The sequence below is a fragment of the Mesoplodon densirostris genome, chromosome 13 (genome assembly GCF_025265405.1).
Source record: "Mesoplodon densirostris isolate mMesDen1 chromosome 13, mMesDen1 primary haplotype, whole genome shotgun sequence".
In the NCBI taxonomy this organism is placed as follows: Eukaryota; Metazoa; Chordata; class Mammalia; order Artiodactyla; family Ziphiidae; genus Mesoplodon; species Mesoplodon densirostris.
The window spans coordinates 52,270,740-52,289,775 of record NC_082673.1 but is presented as its reverse complement, the minus strand read 5'-3'; the positions used below and the strand labels follow the sequence as shown (position 1 = coordinate 52,289,775).

At 40.7% G+C, this 19,036-nt stretch overlaps 1 protein-coding gene across 1 annotated transcript in view; it reads left to right on the top strand.

Moving 5' to 3' along the window:
• Positions 1–4,513: 4,513 nt before the first annotated feature.
• Positions 4,514–19,036, top strand: part of CDH17 (cadherin 17) — an 89,693-nt gene continuing 75,170 nt past the window's right edge. The window contains exons 1-2 of the mRNA XM_060116026.1: positions 4,514–4,539; positions 16,143–16,213. Coding sequence (XP_059972009.1) covers positions 16,163–16,213 — 51 coding nt within the window. The 5' untranslated portion in view covers positions 4,514–4,539; positions 16,143–16,162. The remainder of the gene's footprint in view (positions 4,540–16,142; positions 16,214–19,036) is intronic.

Here is a 19,036-nt window from a genome sequence, read left to right as displayed (position 1 = left end):
GCCCAATTTTAATAAGCTCTCCAGATTTAGAAAGCTCTAGAAGGAATTTGTCCAATGTATGGCTGATGTGGATATTTACTAACCATTCCAGTCATAGGATTCTCTAGCAGTTTCCTGACATGGATAACTAGTGCCAGATCAAGTACCTTGTCTAATTGCCTGGAGCAACCATCTATAGATGGAGTAAAAATATTCCTGAAATAAACAACTGCAAACCGGATCTACTTCTGTCAAAATAAAGAGCAGGGGAAAAAACCTCTTTATTAGCCTCAAACTGTCTTTTTTGAATATTTTTAGGTTGAACACAGGTGACTCTTAGCTAAGATTTTGCAACTGCATTATGTATGGTTTGGTGTTTCTTGGCATTAGTGATTTATTTTCTTATCTAAGTCTTAAATCATTTAATAATTCCTTAAAGTGTCCTGGTTTGGAAAATTTCCCAAAACAACAACATCAAAAGAATCCCAAACTCAAACAAACCCACAGACAAATATAAGAGCTGTAAAAGTAGGGGGTGTATTGCTTATATTTAAATGGACACTGTCCTGGCCAGTGAAAGGAATTAGGGAAAATTCTGCTTCAGCCTCAGACATTCACTAGCAGAAAATTAGTTTCACCTCATCCCACTAAATAAATATGGAACAAAAGATGTAAAATATTGGTTTGAGGGGGTACAAAATCATTCACTTGTCTGGGTTCCCATCAGCCTTGGTTGAGCCTGCCTGCAATCCTATTTGGAATTATGGAATTAAACAACTGAAAGGAGTTCAATTCTAAAAAGTATTTACTGAGTGCTAATAGAAGACAAAGTTTCTGCCATCATTAAGTTAACCTTAAGAGACAGATATCGAGTAATTTAAAAATATTATTGTTGGGCTTCCCTGGTGGCGCAGTGGTTGAGTGCTGATGCAGGGGACACGGGTTCGTGCCCTGGTTTGGGAGGATCCCACATGCTGCAGAGCGTCTGGGCCCGTGAGCCATGGCCACTGAGCCTGCGTGTCTGGAGCCTGTGCTTCACAACGGGAGAGGCCACAACAGTGAGAGCCCCGCGTACCACAAAAAAAAAAAAAAAGAAATTATTGTTACGTATGTATGTATTATACAACTTCTGTCAGGTGAGGCTGTATGTTGATAGGCCCATGATAAAATGTTCTCAAGACACATGATATGTAATGCAAATAAAGTCCATGTAAAAGTGCAAGTGCATGAAAAATGGAAAAGTTTAGCATTCGTAGACTTTGTTTACCATGAGTTTTAAGTAATAGGAATATTAAAAATGTAACATACTTTGAATTTTAAGAATCATCCAAAGTTCATAAAGTTTTTATCTGGGAGGCTATCCAAACTTTATTCATTGCTGACTAGCACTTTCCATAAATTAAATATTACTTACATATTTTCTAGGGCTAATGTTTGAGGAATGGTTAAAACATTATTATAGACAGAAGTGCTAATATGTTTTAATACCATGAAGCTGTTAGTCAGAAGTATTTGCCCAAATCTTTCCAATTGTTCGCTTGTTTCCATCATATACATAAATTATGTGTACTTCGCTCTGATACAGGGAATTAGTAATCTTCATCAATTAGATTTTCCTTATTATTCCTAGTATTACTGTGTCAGTATTAAACTACTGAACTAGAAATGCCTCATTTTTGTGTGAAAACGGGTTCCTAAAATGCAATGGTGTTCACTCCGAAACACAGGGCAAAACATGCATGCTCTTAATCCTTGGATTTAATCTAGAATTATAAAAATCCAGATAATTTTATAAATTATAAATGTATAATTTAATACATAAACGATGAAACACACAGCTCTGAGAACCATGCTAACCTGTTATCATGGAGAGCACAGAAAAAGCCTTTATAATTCAAAGATGCAATCACCTGTTAATTTCTCGATGGCTTTTTTAGAGTTTAATCAACCTGATTCTCTGACTTGGAAGCTACAGCCTAGAGGTAGCATAAAATATATAGGAAATGTTGGGTCATATGGTAGTTCTATTTGTAGTTTTTTAAGGAACCTCCATACTGTTCTCCATAGTGGCTGTACCAATCCACTACTGGGCATATACCCTGAGAAAACCATAATTCAAAAAGAGTCATGTACCAAAATGTTCATTGCAGCTCTATTTACAATAGCCCAGAGATGGAAACAATCTAAGTGTCCATCATCTGATGAATGGATAAAGAAGATGTGGCACATACATACAATGGAATATTACTCAGACATAAAAAGAAATGAAACTGAGCTATTTGTAATGAGGTGGATAGACCTAGAGTCTGTCATACAGAGTGAAGTAAATCAGAAAGAGAAAGACAAATACTGTATGCTAACACATACATATGGAATTTAAGAAAAAAAATGTCATGAAGAACCTAGGGGTAAAACAGGAATAAAGACACAGACCTACTTGAGAATGGACTTGAGGATATGGGGAGGGGGAAGGGTAAGCTGGGACAAAGCGAGAGAGAGGCATGGACATATATACACTACCAAACGTAGGGTAGATAGATAGTGGGAAGCAGCCACATAGCACAGGGAGATCAGCTCGGTGCTTTGTGACCACCTGGAGGGGTGGGATAGGGAGGGTGGGAGGGAGGGAGACACAAGAGGGAAGGGATATGGGGACATATGTATATGTATAACTGATTCACTTTGTCATAAAGCAGAAACTAATAAAAAAATAAATAAAACTTACTCAAAACCAATATATATATATATATATATATATATATATATATATATATATATAGGAAAGCCCAGTTCAGAACTTGGCCATCTCCCATTAGTAATGGCCTCACACAGAGAGATTTCTTCCTGTAGATTTTCTATTACTTGGAGCCAGAGGGAAAATAATCTGGCAAGTTCAACACTTGTGGTGAATAGGTTGGGCTTTGACTCAGACAGACGAGGGCTGGAGTCCTGATTCTGTAATCACAGGCTGTGTGACTTGGGCAAGAGGTAAAACCCCTCTGTGCCTTTGTTTTCTGTTTATAAGATGGAATCCACTTCAGGCCATGTTGTAAAGACTAAACGAGAAAACATCTTTTTTAACATATGCTGTGAACATAGCTGTATAATATTGCTAAGAAACAAGGATTAAAAGTGATACATACATATACATTCTTTTACAGAAAACTTTATAGATTTAAATGTACTTTTTGCATATCTTATTAAAAAGTACCAAAAATTTCCAAAGAAGAAGCAAACTCCTTTCAGAGCAATGCCATGAGATTCTTGTCATTGATTTGGGAGGTGAAACATACAAGAGGAAGCTATTTGATTTTGTGGAACAAGGTCATTTCATTCAGCTCAGGGGAGGGCACATGTGTTAAGAATGTGAGAGCTGCTTAGCCTCACTGACCTCATTTCCCTATATGTACTTATCTTGGCTGTGAGACAGAGGAAGAAGGATCTTTCCTGGGCTTGCTGGTCCACTGAGTATGCTAACCACTGGCATGCAACTAGGTGGTTTCACTTCACAGTCCCCAAGATAAACGAGGCTTAGAGCAATCACTAAGTCTTCTCAAGGGGATCTGGGAAGCAAGAAGCCCATCTAGACAGTGGGCTGTGCTCTTGTGCTTTCATTGTGCTAGATGCACACCTAGAGGCAGATGGAAAACACAACACAGCTCAGGAGAAACCCAGAAATGAATATCAGAATGGATATCAAAGTTGACACAAAGGTGACCTTGATTCTCATCTTTAGTGTAGATTCCAAGAGTGACTGAGGTGTGGGAATCAGGAATCTGTCTAAAAGAGCCCTTGACTTAAGAAATCTGGGGCCATGTTGTTTAATCAGAAACCTCATTCTGAGTGAAAAAAGTAGTAACTTGCTCTCAGGCAAATCCATTCTCAGAGTGGTGAGAAAAAGGACTTGGTTTGTGTTTGGGGGAAGGCTACTGCTGGTTGTTTCATGCAGACTTTGAAGAGGACCCCTGGGTTTCAGAAGCAGGTGCATCCCGTTCACATCATTGGCTGTACCTTCCAAGTCATTTCCCATGTCTCTCGTGGCTGGTTATTAATGAACTGAGTCACTGCTCAGACATGGCACCCTGTGCTTGTCTGTGTTTAAGACGGAATCTACACAAATATATGTCAGCTGAGTCTTCTGTGCTAAGTGGTGGGGGAGCAAAATATGGATGAAACTCTTGGATGTCATGGACCTCACACTCTACAGATACTTGAATACGCAGTTTTTCCACTTTAACTTCTTCTTGTCTTCTAATTTATTAAACCTACATTCCAAAATTCAGAAACCTGTTTTCAGATGTATTAGATGTGAATTAACTTCTTTTGGTACAAACGCATTTTTTTCCTGGAGTACAATACCTTTTATGACACCTGATGGTTCCCGAAAATCAATAAAGCCAGTCGATGGTTAATGTTTGACTGAAGGTGAAGGGAGAGGCTGGGGAAGCAGAGCAGAGCAGGGGAGTGTCCTCTGGGGAAGATACTCAAGTCCCAGCAAGAGTCCCAACAGTTGAATGGAAGAAAATAACTTTTAACAACCATTTTGTTACTTACAGAAAGGTAAGCGTTGACATGTCTTAACTATGTCGATAGAGTACTTCTTTAAGAATGACAGAATAGAGGGTGGAGGGATTACTTAAGTTGCTGGACAAATTTATTCCTTGAGGGGTGTTATGTATCGTTTGCTGAGAAGGAAAGTTTATTCCTTGTGTGATAAGTTTTGCTTACCGAGCATAATTTCTTTCGTGGTTTCTTTTTATTAGTCTATATATTTTATAAATTCATTTGATGAAGTGGTTTGGCTTGAATCTAGCTTGGTAGTGACATTAAAGAAAAGAATAAACTTTTGGATGTTTAAATGTGGATTACACCCATTCTTTGTAATTAAAATATTTAAAAAGTTCCTAGCCCTGAGATGCCCTGGGGCTCTTATGCTCTACAAATCAGGGCTGGAATCTCATTTTCACAAAGTGTCATCTCTCAGATGTGGTCTTCAAAAACTGAGCATTCTCTTTACTTCTCAGAGAGTGAGATTCAACTTAGGATTCTTAGGACTGACTACCCAGGACACAGCAGGGAAGGGGAAAGTCATAGGAGGAAAAAAGCCCTTTCTTAAAAGAAGTGGAATAAGATTTGAAAACAGACAGATCTGCCTTCCCAATTGGGAAAGCAAGGCTGGTGTGTATGTTGGTCAGATCCCATTCATTCTTTCGGCCACATTGGCAGATGTAACATCAACTAATGTGTGATTATTTTGAGATGTCAAAACGTGTACAGCTTATTGGTGTCTTCAAAGGTCCAGCCCCTGCCTCTGTCTCAGTTTTTTCTTCATTGTGAGTGACTTTCTGGGAACAGATGCCCTCTGTAATGGGGGATGCCAAACAGGAGATTGGAAGAGCAATGTATTCTCTAATGTTTTCTTGTCTTTATTTTTCTTCAAAAACTTAGATAGCAAGAGAGGAATAATTTGAAAGAAGAAGAAAGCATATGTTTAGGTGACATGGAGAATGGATGGCATTCAGCTCTCACCAGGAAACAAATGAGTCTTACTGAGTGAGGGTTTGTCATGGACTGTTGGGTATATAGTTTATGAGTCTTCAGGGTTGGGCAGATGGATTAGGCCAGTTTCATCATTTACCAGCCAGCAAGCACTGAACAGATTGCTTAAGCTCACTGTACCTTAATTTTCTCATCTACAAAATGGAGATATTTGCCTAACCAAGTGATTGTGATAGTCAATTAGATCAGCGTGTAAAGAACTCAGTACCTTGTCTGACACCCAACAGACGTTCGATGAATATTAACCCTTCTTTCCATGAGAAAGTTCAAGCAGGTGACGAAGGTCAAACTGAGAAGTTGCTGCTTCATTCTCTAGAGGAAAAACCCAGTAATGCTGCAATAACTACATCACTCACTGTGCAAGGAAGAAACTAATTCTATGCCAAAGAAGTGGGGTCGAATAATATGAGAGGATGAGAAAACACTTGAGTTTTGCTTTTTTTTTTTTAAATGAGGCATTTTATTTTATTTATTTATTTTTGAGTGTTTTTTTTAACATCTTTATTGGAGTATAATTGCTTTATAATGGTGTGTTAGTTTCTGCTTTATAACAAAGTGAATCAGTTATACATATACATATGTCCCCATATCTCTTCCCTCTTGCATCTCCCTCCCTTTCCCACCCCTCTAGGTGGTCACAAAGCACCGAGCTGATCTCCCTGTGCTATGCGGCTGCTTCCCACTAGCTATCTATTTTACGTTTGGCAGTGTATATATGTCCATGCCACTCTCTCACTTTGTCCCAGCTTCCCCTTCCCTTTCCCCTTCCCCGTGTCCTCAAGTCCATTCTCTAGTAGGTCTGTGTCTTTATTCCCATCTTGCCCCTAGGTTCTTCGCCTTTTTTTTTTTTTTTTTTTTAGATTTCATATATATGTGTTAGCATACGGTATTTGTTTTTCTCTTTCTGACTTACTTCACTCTGTATGACAGACTCTAGGTCCATCCACCTCACTACAAATAATTCAATTTCATTTCTTTTTGTGGCTGAGTAATATTCCATTGTATATATGTGCCACATCTTCTTTATCCATTCATCTGTCGATGAACACTTAGGTTGTTTCCATGTCCTGACTATTGTAAATAGAGCTGCAATGAACATTATGGTACATGACTCTTTTTGAATTATGGTTTTCTCAGGGTATATGCCCAGTAGTGGGATTGCTGGGTCATATGGTAGTTCTATTTTTAGTTTTTTAAGGAACCTCTATACTGTTCTCCATAGTGGCTGTATCAATTTACATTCCCACCAACAGTGCAAGAGGGTTCCCTTTTCTCCACACCCTCTCCAGTATTGGACCTGCCCACCAGAAAGACAAGATCCAGCCTCATCCACCAGAACACAGGCACTAGTCCCCTCTAACAGGAATCCTACACAACCCACTGAACCACTGGGGGCAGACACCAAAAACAATGGGAACTACGAAACCTGCAGCCTGCGAAAAGGAGACCCCTAACACAGTAAGTTAAGCAAAATGAGAAGACAGAGAAACACACAGCAGATGAAGGAGCAAGGCAAAAACCCACCAGACCAAACAAATGAAGGGGAAATAGGCAGTCTATCTGAAAAAGAATTCAGAATACTGATAGTAAAGATGATCCAAAATCTTGGAACTACAATGGAGAAAATACAAGAAACAGTTAACAAGGACCTAGAAGAACTAAAGAGCAAACAAACAGTGATGAACAACACAATAAATGAAATTAAAAAATTTCTAGAAGGGATCAATAGCAGAATAACTGAGGCTGAAGAACGGATAAGTGACCTGGAAGATAAAATAGTGGAAATAACTACTTCAGAGGAGAATAAAGAAAAAAGAATGAAAAAAATTGAGGACAGTCTCAGAGACATCTGGGACAACATTAATGAGACTTTTTTTTTTTTTGCGGTATGCGGGCCTCTCACTGTTGTGGCCTCCCCCGTTGCGGAGCACAGGCTCCGGACGCGCAGGCTCAGCGGCTCCGCGGCATATGGGATCCTCCCAGACCGGGGCACGAACCTGTATCCCCTGCATCGGCAGGCGGACTCCCAACCACTTGCGCCACCAGGGAGGCCCTAATGAGACATTTTAAAGCCCCTCTGATGTTTCACTATAAGCCTTCTGTTGAGGTGTGGGCGTGGCATCCTTTGAAACTTGCTAAGATGTCCCCTGGGAAAAGTCACTGTCACTCAAGGTGAAGATTGCATTTCTGGTACCTCCTCCATTCTTTTATGAAAGGCAAAATATATCCTGGCAGCAACTCGACTTCCTATTCCTTTGTCAAAGGAACTCTCTGGAGAGTGTGCTCTTGCTTTTCTTCCAGGTCAAGAGCGATGACTCTGAGAAGGAAAGCTGAGCACCACTATGTCCCTTTCTCCAAAGGCTGACAAATAAGTGCTTTTATGGCTGTTAGTTTACACAGATAGAAATATGCATATTTATTTGTTGGCATAAAATTGTATTCCTTCAGAAACCTCTGGTGTTGAATTTAGAAGGGGCTAGTTGTTCTGTGGTCTCCCCAGTGATTAAACAAGGAAAGAGTACTGACTTTTGTTAGGGGAATATCTATCTATCTATTTGTTACTTGTGAGAACAAACATGAATGTTTATTTAGGTATAAGAAATATTAACTTAATAAAAGCAGACATTCACCTAGTGCTTGAGGTTTTAACCATACTCAAGATGATTTTTTCACTTATGCATGTATGACAGACGAAGCTATCCTTGGTTATTGTGTATGTGACACAAAGAAAACTTAATTTCTCTTAAAATATTCTGTAAGACTGACACTGAGTGCTCTCATCCATGATATTCTGAATCAATGATTTCTTACCGTATGTTAATTATTTTAAAACGTTAGGACTTGTGTTTCTGAGTAAGAGATAAAGAGAAATCAGAAAGGTAGAGTTATGCCCTTAAAGAATATTCAAACTAAGGATGAGCACATCTTCCTCACACAGAGGGTCTGTGCTTGGTCTCTGCAGTCAGACTGACACCCTTTCCTCAACCTTGCTGAGCTGTTTCCTGCCCTGTGGGATGACAACAGGACCCGCCTATAGGATTGTTGTGAAACTTAAATGAAATAAGTCTTCCAAAGTACTTAGCTTAGTAAATGCTCATTAAATGCTAGTTTTTTAAACTTTCAATTATGAAAAAAACTAGCTACTGAGTGAGATTTCATAGTGGTATGGCATCCTTTATGAAGACAAAACTAAACTTATTTCCGCCTTACTCTCTTGCCCATCCCAGTTGTCAATTATGATTTAATTACAGAAATCAGAAAGTTAGCCTATTACACTCGAGCATGACTGTGCATTTTTGTCATTAGAGTCCTTGTCTCAAGGTCACCTCATAAATGAGCTAGTATTATAGCAAGTCTTTTGTTTTGTTTTAAATCTCAGTGTTTAAACCATATGGGATGGGATCTAATTGAGATTTACCTCGTACTGAATTTCTAAGGCCAGAATGTGTAGTTTTATTATCTGGACAAAATACTTATCTGTGCACTTTATAATACACAAAGAAGTGTTGTATAATGCATGAAGCAACACTTTGTCACAAATTATTAAGCCACTTTTTTGAGAAGTAGTGATTTCTACCCTCCTTTTTAGGCCAGAAAAGACCCTTGTGATGTTGTCCTGCTAGATATGGAAGAAAGAAAGTCCTCCCTCTGTCTCCCTTGTAGAGTTTCTGGGGTGGAAACCTGTGCACCTCAGAGAACTCAACACTGACATCCTTACCGCCAACCTGCTTAAGACGTCAGAGAAGCATCACGGGGTGGGAGGGTTGCCATCTGTGTCCCCATGTGGGGGGCCTCCCTTCCCTCTGACCTCCTCACCCCTCCTGCCCCTTCTCTTGCTCATGCTGGGGGAGTGCCAGGTGGGACAATAGCCGGCTGGGAGTAAGAGTGATATCCCTTAGAATTCATTATTATTTTCTTTAATAATTACGCTTGTCATTTGTATTTAAGTCAATCATAGAAATTTAAAATATTTTAAGAGGAGCCATCTATCCTCTCATAAGACTATTTACCTGATCATGAACCTGTTGATTAAGTAAGAAATCACCCTCTATTTTGCATATGTGTAAATCCAGATTTTCATATGCTGAAAGGTTGGCATACTTATTGCAAAGTTTAGTGAGAGAACCAAGTGCTTACATCTATGTGTATGTTGGGTGGGGAGGGGGCCATCCACCCTTCCTTTCCCTTCCTTGTTCCTTCCTTCCTCCCTCCTTGCTGCCCTGCAAGGCAGCAGCCCAGATTTTATGCCTGCCTGTTTGTTTCTAGCTTATTAATGGTCACTTTCATTGGGTCCTTAATTTGCCAAGAGTGCAAATCGGTCAGATCCTCCTGGGATTTTTTTCTAAACCTTAAGTGATGTAATTGGTGCCAGAGATTTGTGAGTGAGAACACAAAGATGGGCATGATTGATCTGAACATTACTTGATGAACAATGGTGTGAGCAAGCTTTTTATCCGCTCTTTATTCATATCTGGCCTTGCTGTATAATTTATGCTGCTCTTAGCAATACACAATGCAGAGGTAAACTAAATGGCACACAGGGTATTTGGTGCTGTTTGGTTCTGGTGATGTTATGAATTCTAGTCACATTCTTTCCTGTCTACATCACCTATGATATCTGAAAACAAATTTTGCGGTCCTCTCCTTTGTACCTTCTTTGTTCTTTGGAAATGTGTGGTTTAGCCTTAGAGCATGGTGACGTGTTTTAATTCAAAGCCCTTAACTTTTTTTTTTTTTTTTTTAACAAAAAGGATGAGCCATGACTGACTCGATTTAAGGTTTGCCTATCACTTAGCTTTCGTAAGAGGGGGGGGAAATCAATGCTTATGTATTGATTTACTTGCAGATTTTGAGAACTGGGACTTAGAAATTTCCTGTCCTTACTCAGATAAATGGGGAAATGACTGGAGTGTCTAAAAATGCCTCTCGGAGTCTCTGGATCCCAGCAGGAGATTCAGTCAAGCTTGGAGTGGACCCCCTGGGATGCCGTGGGCACTGCATGTATAATAACTGGATAAAGCCCCATCTGAGGCCACCCTATCCTGGGACGGCAGTGCCTTTATCAGTCAAAACTAGAGTTCTTTGATATATTAGTTTGCTAGGGCTGCTGTAACAAAGTACCACAGACGGAGTGGCTTAAGCAATAGAAATTTGTTGTGTCACAATAAATTTGTGGAGGCTCGAAGTCCAAAATGAAAGTGTCTGCAGGGCTGGTTCCTTCTGAGGGCCATAAGAATTGGTTTGAGGCCTTTCTCCTTGCCTCTCAGACAGCTGTCTTCCCCATGTGTCTTCATGTTGTCTTTCCTCTGTGTGTGTCTCCACATCCAAGTTTTCCCTTTTGATGAGGACACCAGTCATATTGGATTAGGGCCCACCCTAATGACTTAGTTCTAACTTTATTACCTCTGTAAAGACCCTGTCTCCAAAAGATCACATTCTGAGGTACTTGGGGGTTAGGCTCCAACATGAATTTTTTTTTTTTTTTTGCCGTACGCGGGCCTCTCACTGTTGTGGCCTCTCCCGTTGCGGAGCACAGGCTCCGGACGTGCGGGCTCAGCGGCTATGGCCCATGGGCCCAGCCGCTCCACGGCATGTGGGATCTTCCCGGACCGGGGCACGAACCTGCGTCCCCTGCATTGGCAGGCAGACTCTCAACCACTGCGCCACCAGGGAAGCCCTCCCACATGAATTTTGAGGCAGGGGACACCATTCAACCCATAACCCTTGGCTTGGTTAAAAAATAAGAGACTGCTGAGGTGAAGGTCAGAAGGAAATGAGAAGGAGAGAGGGTACAAATCAGAAATAGCTGTGCTGTAGGAGCCAAATCTCCTAGACTGACGGCCCTCTGAGAAGGCAGACTCATGTCAGCATCTGAAGAAGAAGAGCAGCTATGGAGTGAAAAAAAACCTTTTTGAATTTTTGGAAAGATGTGTAATAGATTCAGTGCTGCTGGATGTCTTATTTATCAGGATGCTTGTTCTTTCATAGAGAGACTAATATATGAATAAGAGTAGAGGTGTGAAATTAGCCAGGCAGTGTGATCTTGGACAAGTCTGGTAACTTTTTTGATCCTCACCTCTTGATTTTTGATCTTTGAGAGAGAAATTTGAACAGTATCTGCTTCATAGGGTTCTTATGAAAAATCAATAAGATAATTCATATAAATCTCTCAGCATGTGCTGAGACAAAGGGCTTCTAGTAGATGTTAGCTGCTTTTGTGTTGTTATCCTGTCTGGACACAGATTCAGGATATGGAGGGTTTCAGTGTTTTCTGGGCTACGGTGAATTAAACGAAGGCTTCAGCCCTCATCTGCAAGTCCAGCAGCCCTGATTCTGCATTTGTAAATGGTCCAAGATTAAAGCAAGTGGTGGTGGCTTTTCAAAACTCCCCCTAAACCTTTGACCTCTGTTGCTAAGGATGTACTTGCCGTCTCAGATAGTTGCCATAGAAACTGTCTGAATTTAGTCTTTGTACCTGAGGAAACCCTGACAAATAGCAGAAATTCCCAGCAGATGGTTGGATCAACTATTTCAGGTAGTTCAGATGAAATGTCACTGAATTATGTGGAAATCTACTCCAATCCTTTGCCAAGTCGGGTTTGTGAAATAATCTATCAAGTGTGTATGGCTTGGTGATTTTAGGCAATTTCAGTTATAAACCATGGTTTCCCTCCAGCATCATTATGATCCAGGACGTGGTATTCATTAGTGAAATTATATCTGTAAAAAGAGGAGATATAGGCAAGACTTGTTTGAGAGGCTGAAGTCCTCTTCTGGAATAATCCTAGCAGTGGTGTAGTTTGCCTTGGATCATTCAGACGAAGGCTTTGCCTGGCCACTTCATTTGGCTGTGAGGGTGTTGCTGTGAAGGGTGCTCCTTGAGTATCCTTATGGCCAGGGCCATTGAAAGCTGGGAATTGTGATAGGAGCTGTCCTGTGGGACAATATTTAATTTCTGACTAAGCAAACTTGGGTGGCAGAAGGAATTTTTATTTGACAAACACTGTTCAAAATATTAACTTATGGAGTCCCATAACTCTCAAAAGTAGATACTATTATTATCCTTGCTTTACAGATGAGTAGACATGAGTCAGTGAAGGAGCCAGGATCCAAACCAGACAATCTAACAACCACATGGTATGATAGATTTGTCCACAAAGAAATCACGAGACCCTAGGCATGGGAGCAGAAAGCAATTACTTTTGTTTCCCACCAGAAACCCTCCGTGAAGGATGAAACTAAATGTAAATGACAAAAGAAAGGATAAGTCTAATGCTACGTTTACTTTTTAGGTTCCATTAAAACACCCCGGACGGTGGCCTGTTTGAGCGTCTGACTAAAATAGGGCATTTATTTTATTTTTATTTGCTTTTTATCATTCAACTTACATGTCTTTGGAAGATTGAAAGTGCTAAAAAAATCATTTCAAGTGGAGATGGTATATATATCAACCAGTTCTTAACCTATTTACTAAACAGAAATCTGTTCATGTATTTAAAAGAGAAATAATCCTCTTCGTCAACAATAAAAATTTATTACTTTGCATCAAAATAAATCTTTAGATCTCAAATTAGTTTCCTATAACATTTTCTGTTTATTCTGAAAGCTCTTATAGATTGGACAAACTGATAGAATACCGATGTTAGACAATCACAGTGTTTTAGAATTTAACAAACATCTGTTGAGAGCTTAGTATGTGCACGCCATACTATGAAGAGCCATGAGAGGTTAAAAAGATATAATTTAAAAATGAGGCCTCTATCTTGAAGGATTTTGTATTCTAGTAGAGGCAGCAACACAGACGTGTAAATACGTGATAAAAAATAAAACGCAGGCAGGAGAGGCCTTGAGAGGAAGATGCTTCTGGCTGGAAATCAGGGAGATTTCATGAAGGACGTAGGTTCTAGCTCCATGAAGCAGACCCTGTACCCCTTATTTTGTCATCCCCGTTCTTAGCACAGTATCTGGCACATAATAGAATTATTAAATTCAGTGATTTTAAAATAAATGAATAAGTTGGTCTTAGATGGTAGGGTGTGAGAAGTAAAAGTAGAAGTGAGAAAGGATAATCTCAATCCAGCTTGATTCAGAAAGTATCAATTGTCATTTACTCTGGGTGGGGCCCTGTGCCGGGTGGGGAGAACAACCAGTGACAAAGCGTGGAGACAGGGAAGCTCGGTGCAAAGTCCGTGGGGTGCTCAGCATTACTGGGTGTGGTGGGTGTGGGAGATAAGGCCAGAAGAGTAAAGTGGGAGCAGCATTTAAAGGATCTTGAGGGACTTCCCTGGTGGTGCAGTGGTTGGGAACCTGCCTGCCAATGTAGGGGACACGGGTTCGAGCCCTGGTCCGGGAGGGTCCCACGTGCCGCGGAGCAACTAAGCCCGTGCGCCACCACTACTGAGCCTGCGCTCTAGAGCCCGCGAGCCACAACTGCTGAGGCCTGTGTGCCCGGAGCCTGTGCTCCGCAATGGGGGTGGGGGGGCCACAGCAGTGAGAAGCCCGCGTGCCTCAATGAAGAGTAGCCCCAGCTCACCACAACTAGAGAAGTCCCACGTGCCAGCGAAGACCCAACGCAGCCAAAAAAATAAAAATAAATAAAGTTCTTGAACACTGAGGGGTTTGAGGAGAAAGATCCTCAAATGTGTCATTATTGCCTGTATTTTTACTTCTCTTAAGCAAATATTGGTTGATAGCTGATCATGTTTATTTGGCTAATATAAAAAAAGACTGGTTAGACTTAAGAATACCAATTTATTCATTTAGATACATTTCATATTGCAGTATGCTAGAACCTGCGATTGTTATTTGTTTCAGTGTGTTTCCAAACCCCGTGAGCAGTCTAAAGCAGCAGAAAAATGTCTTGCTTGTGTTGACAAGGAGCCAATTCTAAAATGATGTTTGGACACATAGACCAGACTAATTCTGTAGCAAAAGCTCATTTCTCAACATTCACAAAATTTACAGATCTAATTGCACTGAAGGGTTATAGTCCCAGTTCTTCCTTAAAATAGCTGTAGATCCTTGGGACAAGTTGCTTCAGTTATATAGCATGTACAAGCAATATGTACACTTTATACGCCTCTACATCTCTACACCTACAGCTACGTCTCTTCAGCTATCACACTGTGTAGGGTATAGCAGAAAGACTCGAAAGACTCTTTGGACTTTGGCATCTGACAGATCTGGTTGGAAACACGGCAATATCACTTCCTAGTTATGTGTCTTTAGGTGAATGGCTTAACTTTGAACCTCAATTTCCTCATGTACAAAATAAGAGTAACATTTCCTAATTCATTATGTCTGTGAGAAACTCATAAGAGCACTCCTTTATTACTGAGCAATTGCTATGTATTTTCCATTTGAGGAAACTGAGGCACCGAGAGATTAAGTAGTACACCCACGGCCACACAGCTAATGAAAGGCCAAGCTGGGTTTCCGGTCCAGGCTGACTCAGAGTTTACCTTTGGCACCTCTGTCATCCTGTTTGTAAAGGTCCCTCCACTAATCTACCCTATAGAATGATGCTTAATAAAAAGGCTCATTTCTATCTTTATCTCCCAGGGCATTTGTGAAGCTAAAATGGGATAGTACTTTGACCTTTTAAAAATTCAAATATAAACTATCCAAAAGTAAGGAATTAAACAATTTCAGGGTCTAAATTTTTAGAGTAGTTAGAATTTTATAACCATTTTCCCATGCTGATTATATTGATGATATAAGTTCAATGTAGAACACTTTAAAAAATAAAGAAAAAGATAAAGAAATAAACCAAGATCATCCACAATCCCTAGAGGCAATAAAATAATTGGAATTTTAGTGAAGTGAATGCATTCTTCATTTCCCCGGTTTTTTGTTTTGTTTTGTTTTAGCAGTCCAATATTATGATAGGCAACAACCCTGCTTTACAGGCCATGTGGAAAATTTATCTCAAATCTTAAAATCAGTTAGTCATGATGTGTCTTAGGGTGAAAGTTATAATTTCCGTGAAATGCAAAGCACAAGGAAAAAGGAAAAATAACTTTGAACAGAATAGAAGAGGGGCAGAGTTTGGATTTTTATTGGGTTGTTTTTGAAGTAATAAGAAGTACATTTTTTCCTTAGATGTATTACATAGTTAACAGCAAGGTTTAGAAGAGCAAAGAGGCAGCTGGTGAGGTCTTTGAATGAAGGGTTGTGAACATTCTTGGGTTCTTCCTGCTTGAAGAAGCTCATCTATTTGTAGCTTTGAATCAGCACCACTAAAATTTTAGTATCTAGTTATTGTGGCATTTGCCAAAGCATATATCCCCCACACATCTAATGAGTGAAAATTATACTTATTGCCTACCATTTAAGACTCTTAAATGAAGAAGACTACTAAAGTGAAACGGTTAGTAAAGATGGAATTAGCACACGCTTGTTTCCGGATGTTGACTTGTGGTTGCTGTGGACAAGGTATCAGGAAGCTTCTGGAAGGCCAGGCTGTTCCACAGAGGAGAGGCTGAGCTTCAGGGATGCCTTCTACTAGGTTTATAAATGAATATCATCCAATGATCCTTTATGCTTGGAGAAACATGGTTTTAACAGGATGGCAACTAATCAACTTATCTCCGGTTTATTCACAGGAGTTTGAATAAAGAAAACCATGATGATGCAAGCCCAACTGCACTGCCTGTGTCTCTTTACACTTTACTTGGTAAGAGAAGAGAATGTTCTTTATTTATTTAGTAGAATATTTCCAGTCATCCTTCTACTCCGTACCAAGGAAGCAGCGGCTATCATCATTTAAAATATAGTCTATCAAAATTAACTCATTGTGAGCAAAGGACACTTTGCCCCGATGGACTATTTTTGTTGAAATAGCTACAAGTAATATGTCCAACCTTTTACCAGAGATGTACTTTCTCCTCAGCTCTTAAAAGCCAATGCCACTTCACAGGCAAGGTTTAAACAAATCCATCTACTTAGCTTTAGACCATTGCATACAGCTCAGGGAATCTGGAAAGAAAAGTATACTGATACATGTGTTAGTCTATGTCCCTTAATCTTGACTTTTTTTTTTTTTAACTTTGACCATGAGAAATTACCACCGAAATTAAGAAAAGCATATTCTCCATTTTTGACCCTGCTCTGCTCTGTACTTTTCTTCCCGTATATGGCTTGGAGTTTTCTGACCAAATTTGTGCTTAGTCACTTGCTGAGCTAACCCTATCGACTCGGGCTTCTAGAAGTTGGAGCTGGATGGAACCTGGGGAGACCAGACCTTAACCTCGGGTAGAGACAGGGATGTCGTCTTCACTTTCCTTATGAAGCTCGTAAAGGTTATACACTTGCCAAATCTGTTGTATTATGAAGCAAGATTATGGGAGGCATTTGCTTTCTCCTTAGAAGGAAGCTACTAGATCCTCATACCTCTAATCTTGGTTCCTTTCTTCTAAAACCCAAATATACCATATTGAATTTCAAGTTCCAGAGAGCCCCTGAGAGCCCACACAGTTCAAAATATTTAGAGTGAAATACAGCCAAACTTGTAAACCTACCAGAGCTTTCCCCTTGGGGGGAAAATCTGCAGTTCAAACCTTACGAGCAAGGTGCATCCTCACAGACCTGGGCTTGAAGCTTGTAGCTAAGACTGCCTAAGGACTGGGTTTAACATCCCCACTTGACTTCTCTCCCCTTCCTACCCTCTCAGATGTCCTTTGCTATCTATATTATCTCAGAATGGTGGTGTAGTCAGTGCCTAGTTCAAACTTGGCACTGCTATTGATTGGTGGTAAGAACTTGGGTGAGTTACTAAGCTCTGAACCTCAGTTTTCTGCCCTGTGAAATGGGTCTCGTAATAGTACTTGCCTTATGTGGCAATTAAATGAGATAATGCATTTATAAAGCCCTTGGATCAATGACTGGCACTGTCTAAGGACTTGATAAATATTAGCTATTGTTATTACTACCACATTTTAAATATTCAGCGTCGGGGCTTCCCTGGTGGCGCAGTGGTTGAGAATCTGCCTGCTAATGCAGGAGACACGATTTCGAGCCCTGGGCTGGGAGGATCCCACATGCTGCGGAGCAACTAGGCCCGTGCGCTACAACTACGGAGCCTGCGCGTCTGGAGCCTGTGCTCCGCAACAAGAGAGGCCGCGATAGTGAGAGGCCCTCGCACTGCTATGAAGAGTGGCCCCCGCTTGCCACAAGTAGAGAAAGCCCTTGCACAGAAACGAAGACCCAACACAGCAAAAATAAATAAATTAATTAATAAACTCCTACCCCCAACATCTTAAAAAAAAAAAAAATTCAGCGTCTACACTCAGATGGACTCTGACCTCCATGAGGAGGGCTGTGTTTTAGTCATCTTTGCAGCCTCAGCACATAGCACAGTGCCCGGAACAACTTAGAACTTAAATACATAATTACGGATTTATATTAGGAAACATTAAGAAACAACAGTGAAACCTAAGAAAGAGAGAAGATCTGTCACGATAATTTGACATTAGCAGGCTCATCAGCTTCTTGTCTGAGAAGGGGACATGCATTTTTCTTCCTAGATAAAGGATGAAAGTAAGTCTTCCTTTTTCCCTACTCTCACCCCAGTGGAATTTTTACCCGGAGTAAGAAATACTGCACAAACTACTGCTGGCAGCAAGAGCCTTGCCCAGGAGACAGCCACGTGCACAGCTGTCTCTGGGTGAAGGAGGGAGGCTGAGGCCTGTGTGCTGGGATTTCAGGGGCATTGGGACGGAGCCATTTCTCTTCTGCCTTCGCCGACCCCTATGCCCAGACCCTCTCCTGTGAAGGCTGGAGGTTCAGCTGGAGCTTCTTTCCTTCAGCATAAGGCTTTATTCAGCAGAGGTAGCCATGTAAAGTGATTGCCAGTCATTTATTCTATACTCTGAGTGGCTCTCCTGTTCTTTCCTGAGAACTGGTTCTCATAGGGGGTTAGAAACACTGCATGAATATATTGTAAGGGCACTGAAGAGAGGGTTTGGGAAAGAGTGCTGAGTAGGGAGGCAGGGAAATCAAGGAGAAGCCAACGATTTTGGAGTTTTGCCTGGGACTATGCTTCTTCCGGAAGGAAGAAGAGCTGACATACATACTATATAAACAATGCAGAGAACTCTTGCTGGAAAGTACAATGACGGTGGCTACTAGGCAGGCAGATCTGATAACAGCATGTGTCCTTTGCTGGCCTGGAAGGCAGTGGAGCAACGTGGTGCAGAGTTGGGGCTTGGTGGTCCAACAGAGCTGGCACCATCCCACAGCAGCACCAGTTACATGTGCCTCTGCTGTGGGACTTCTCCAGAGCTTCCCTGGTATTGTTGAGGATCAGAAGAAATGGCATGTGTGGAGGTTCCAGTTCCATAGCTGCCATACAGGAAACACTCAAAAATATCAGTTCCATTCTCTTCCTACCTTTCACCTCTTTATGCAAGATGGTGGGTTTTATTCTTCCAACTCTTTTCACAAATTTCCACCATAGCATTCTTCCCAGTTATGGATGTATGGCTTGATGACTCATGAT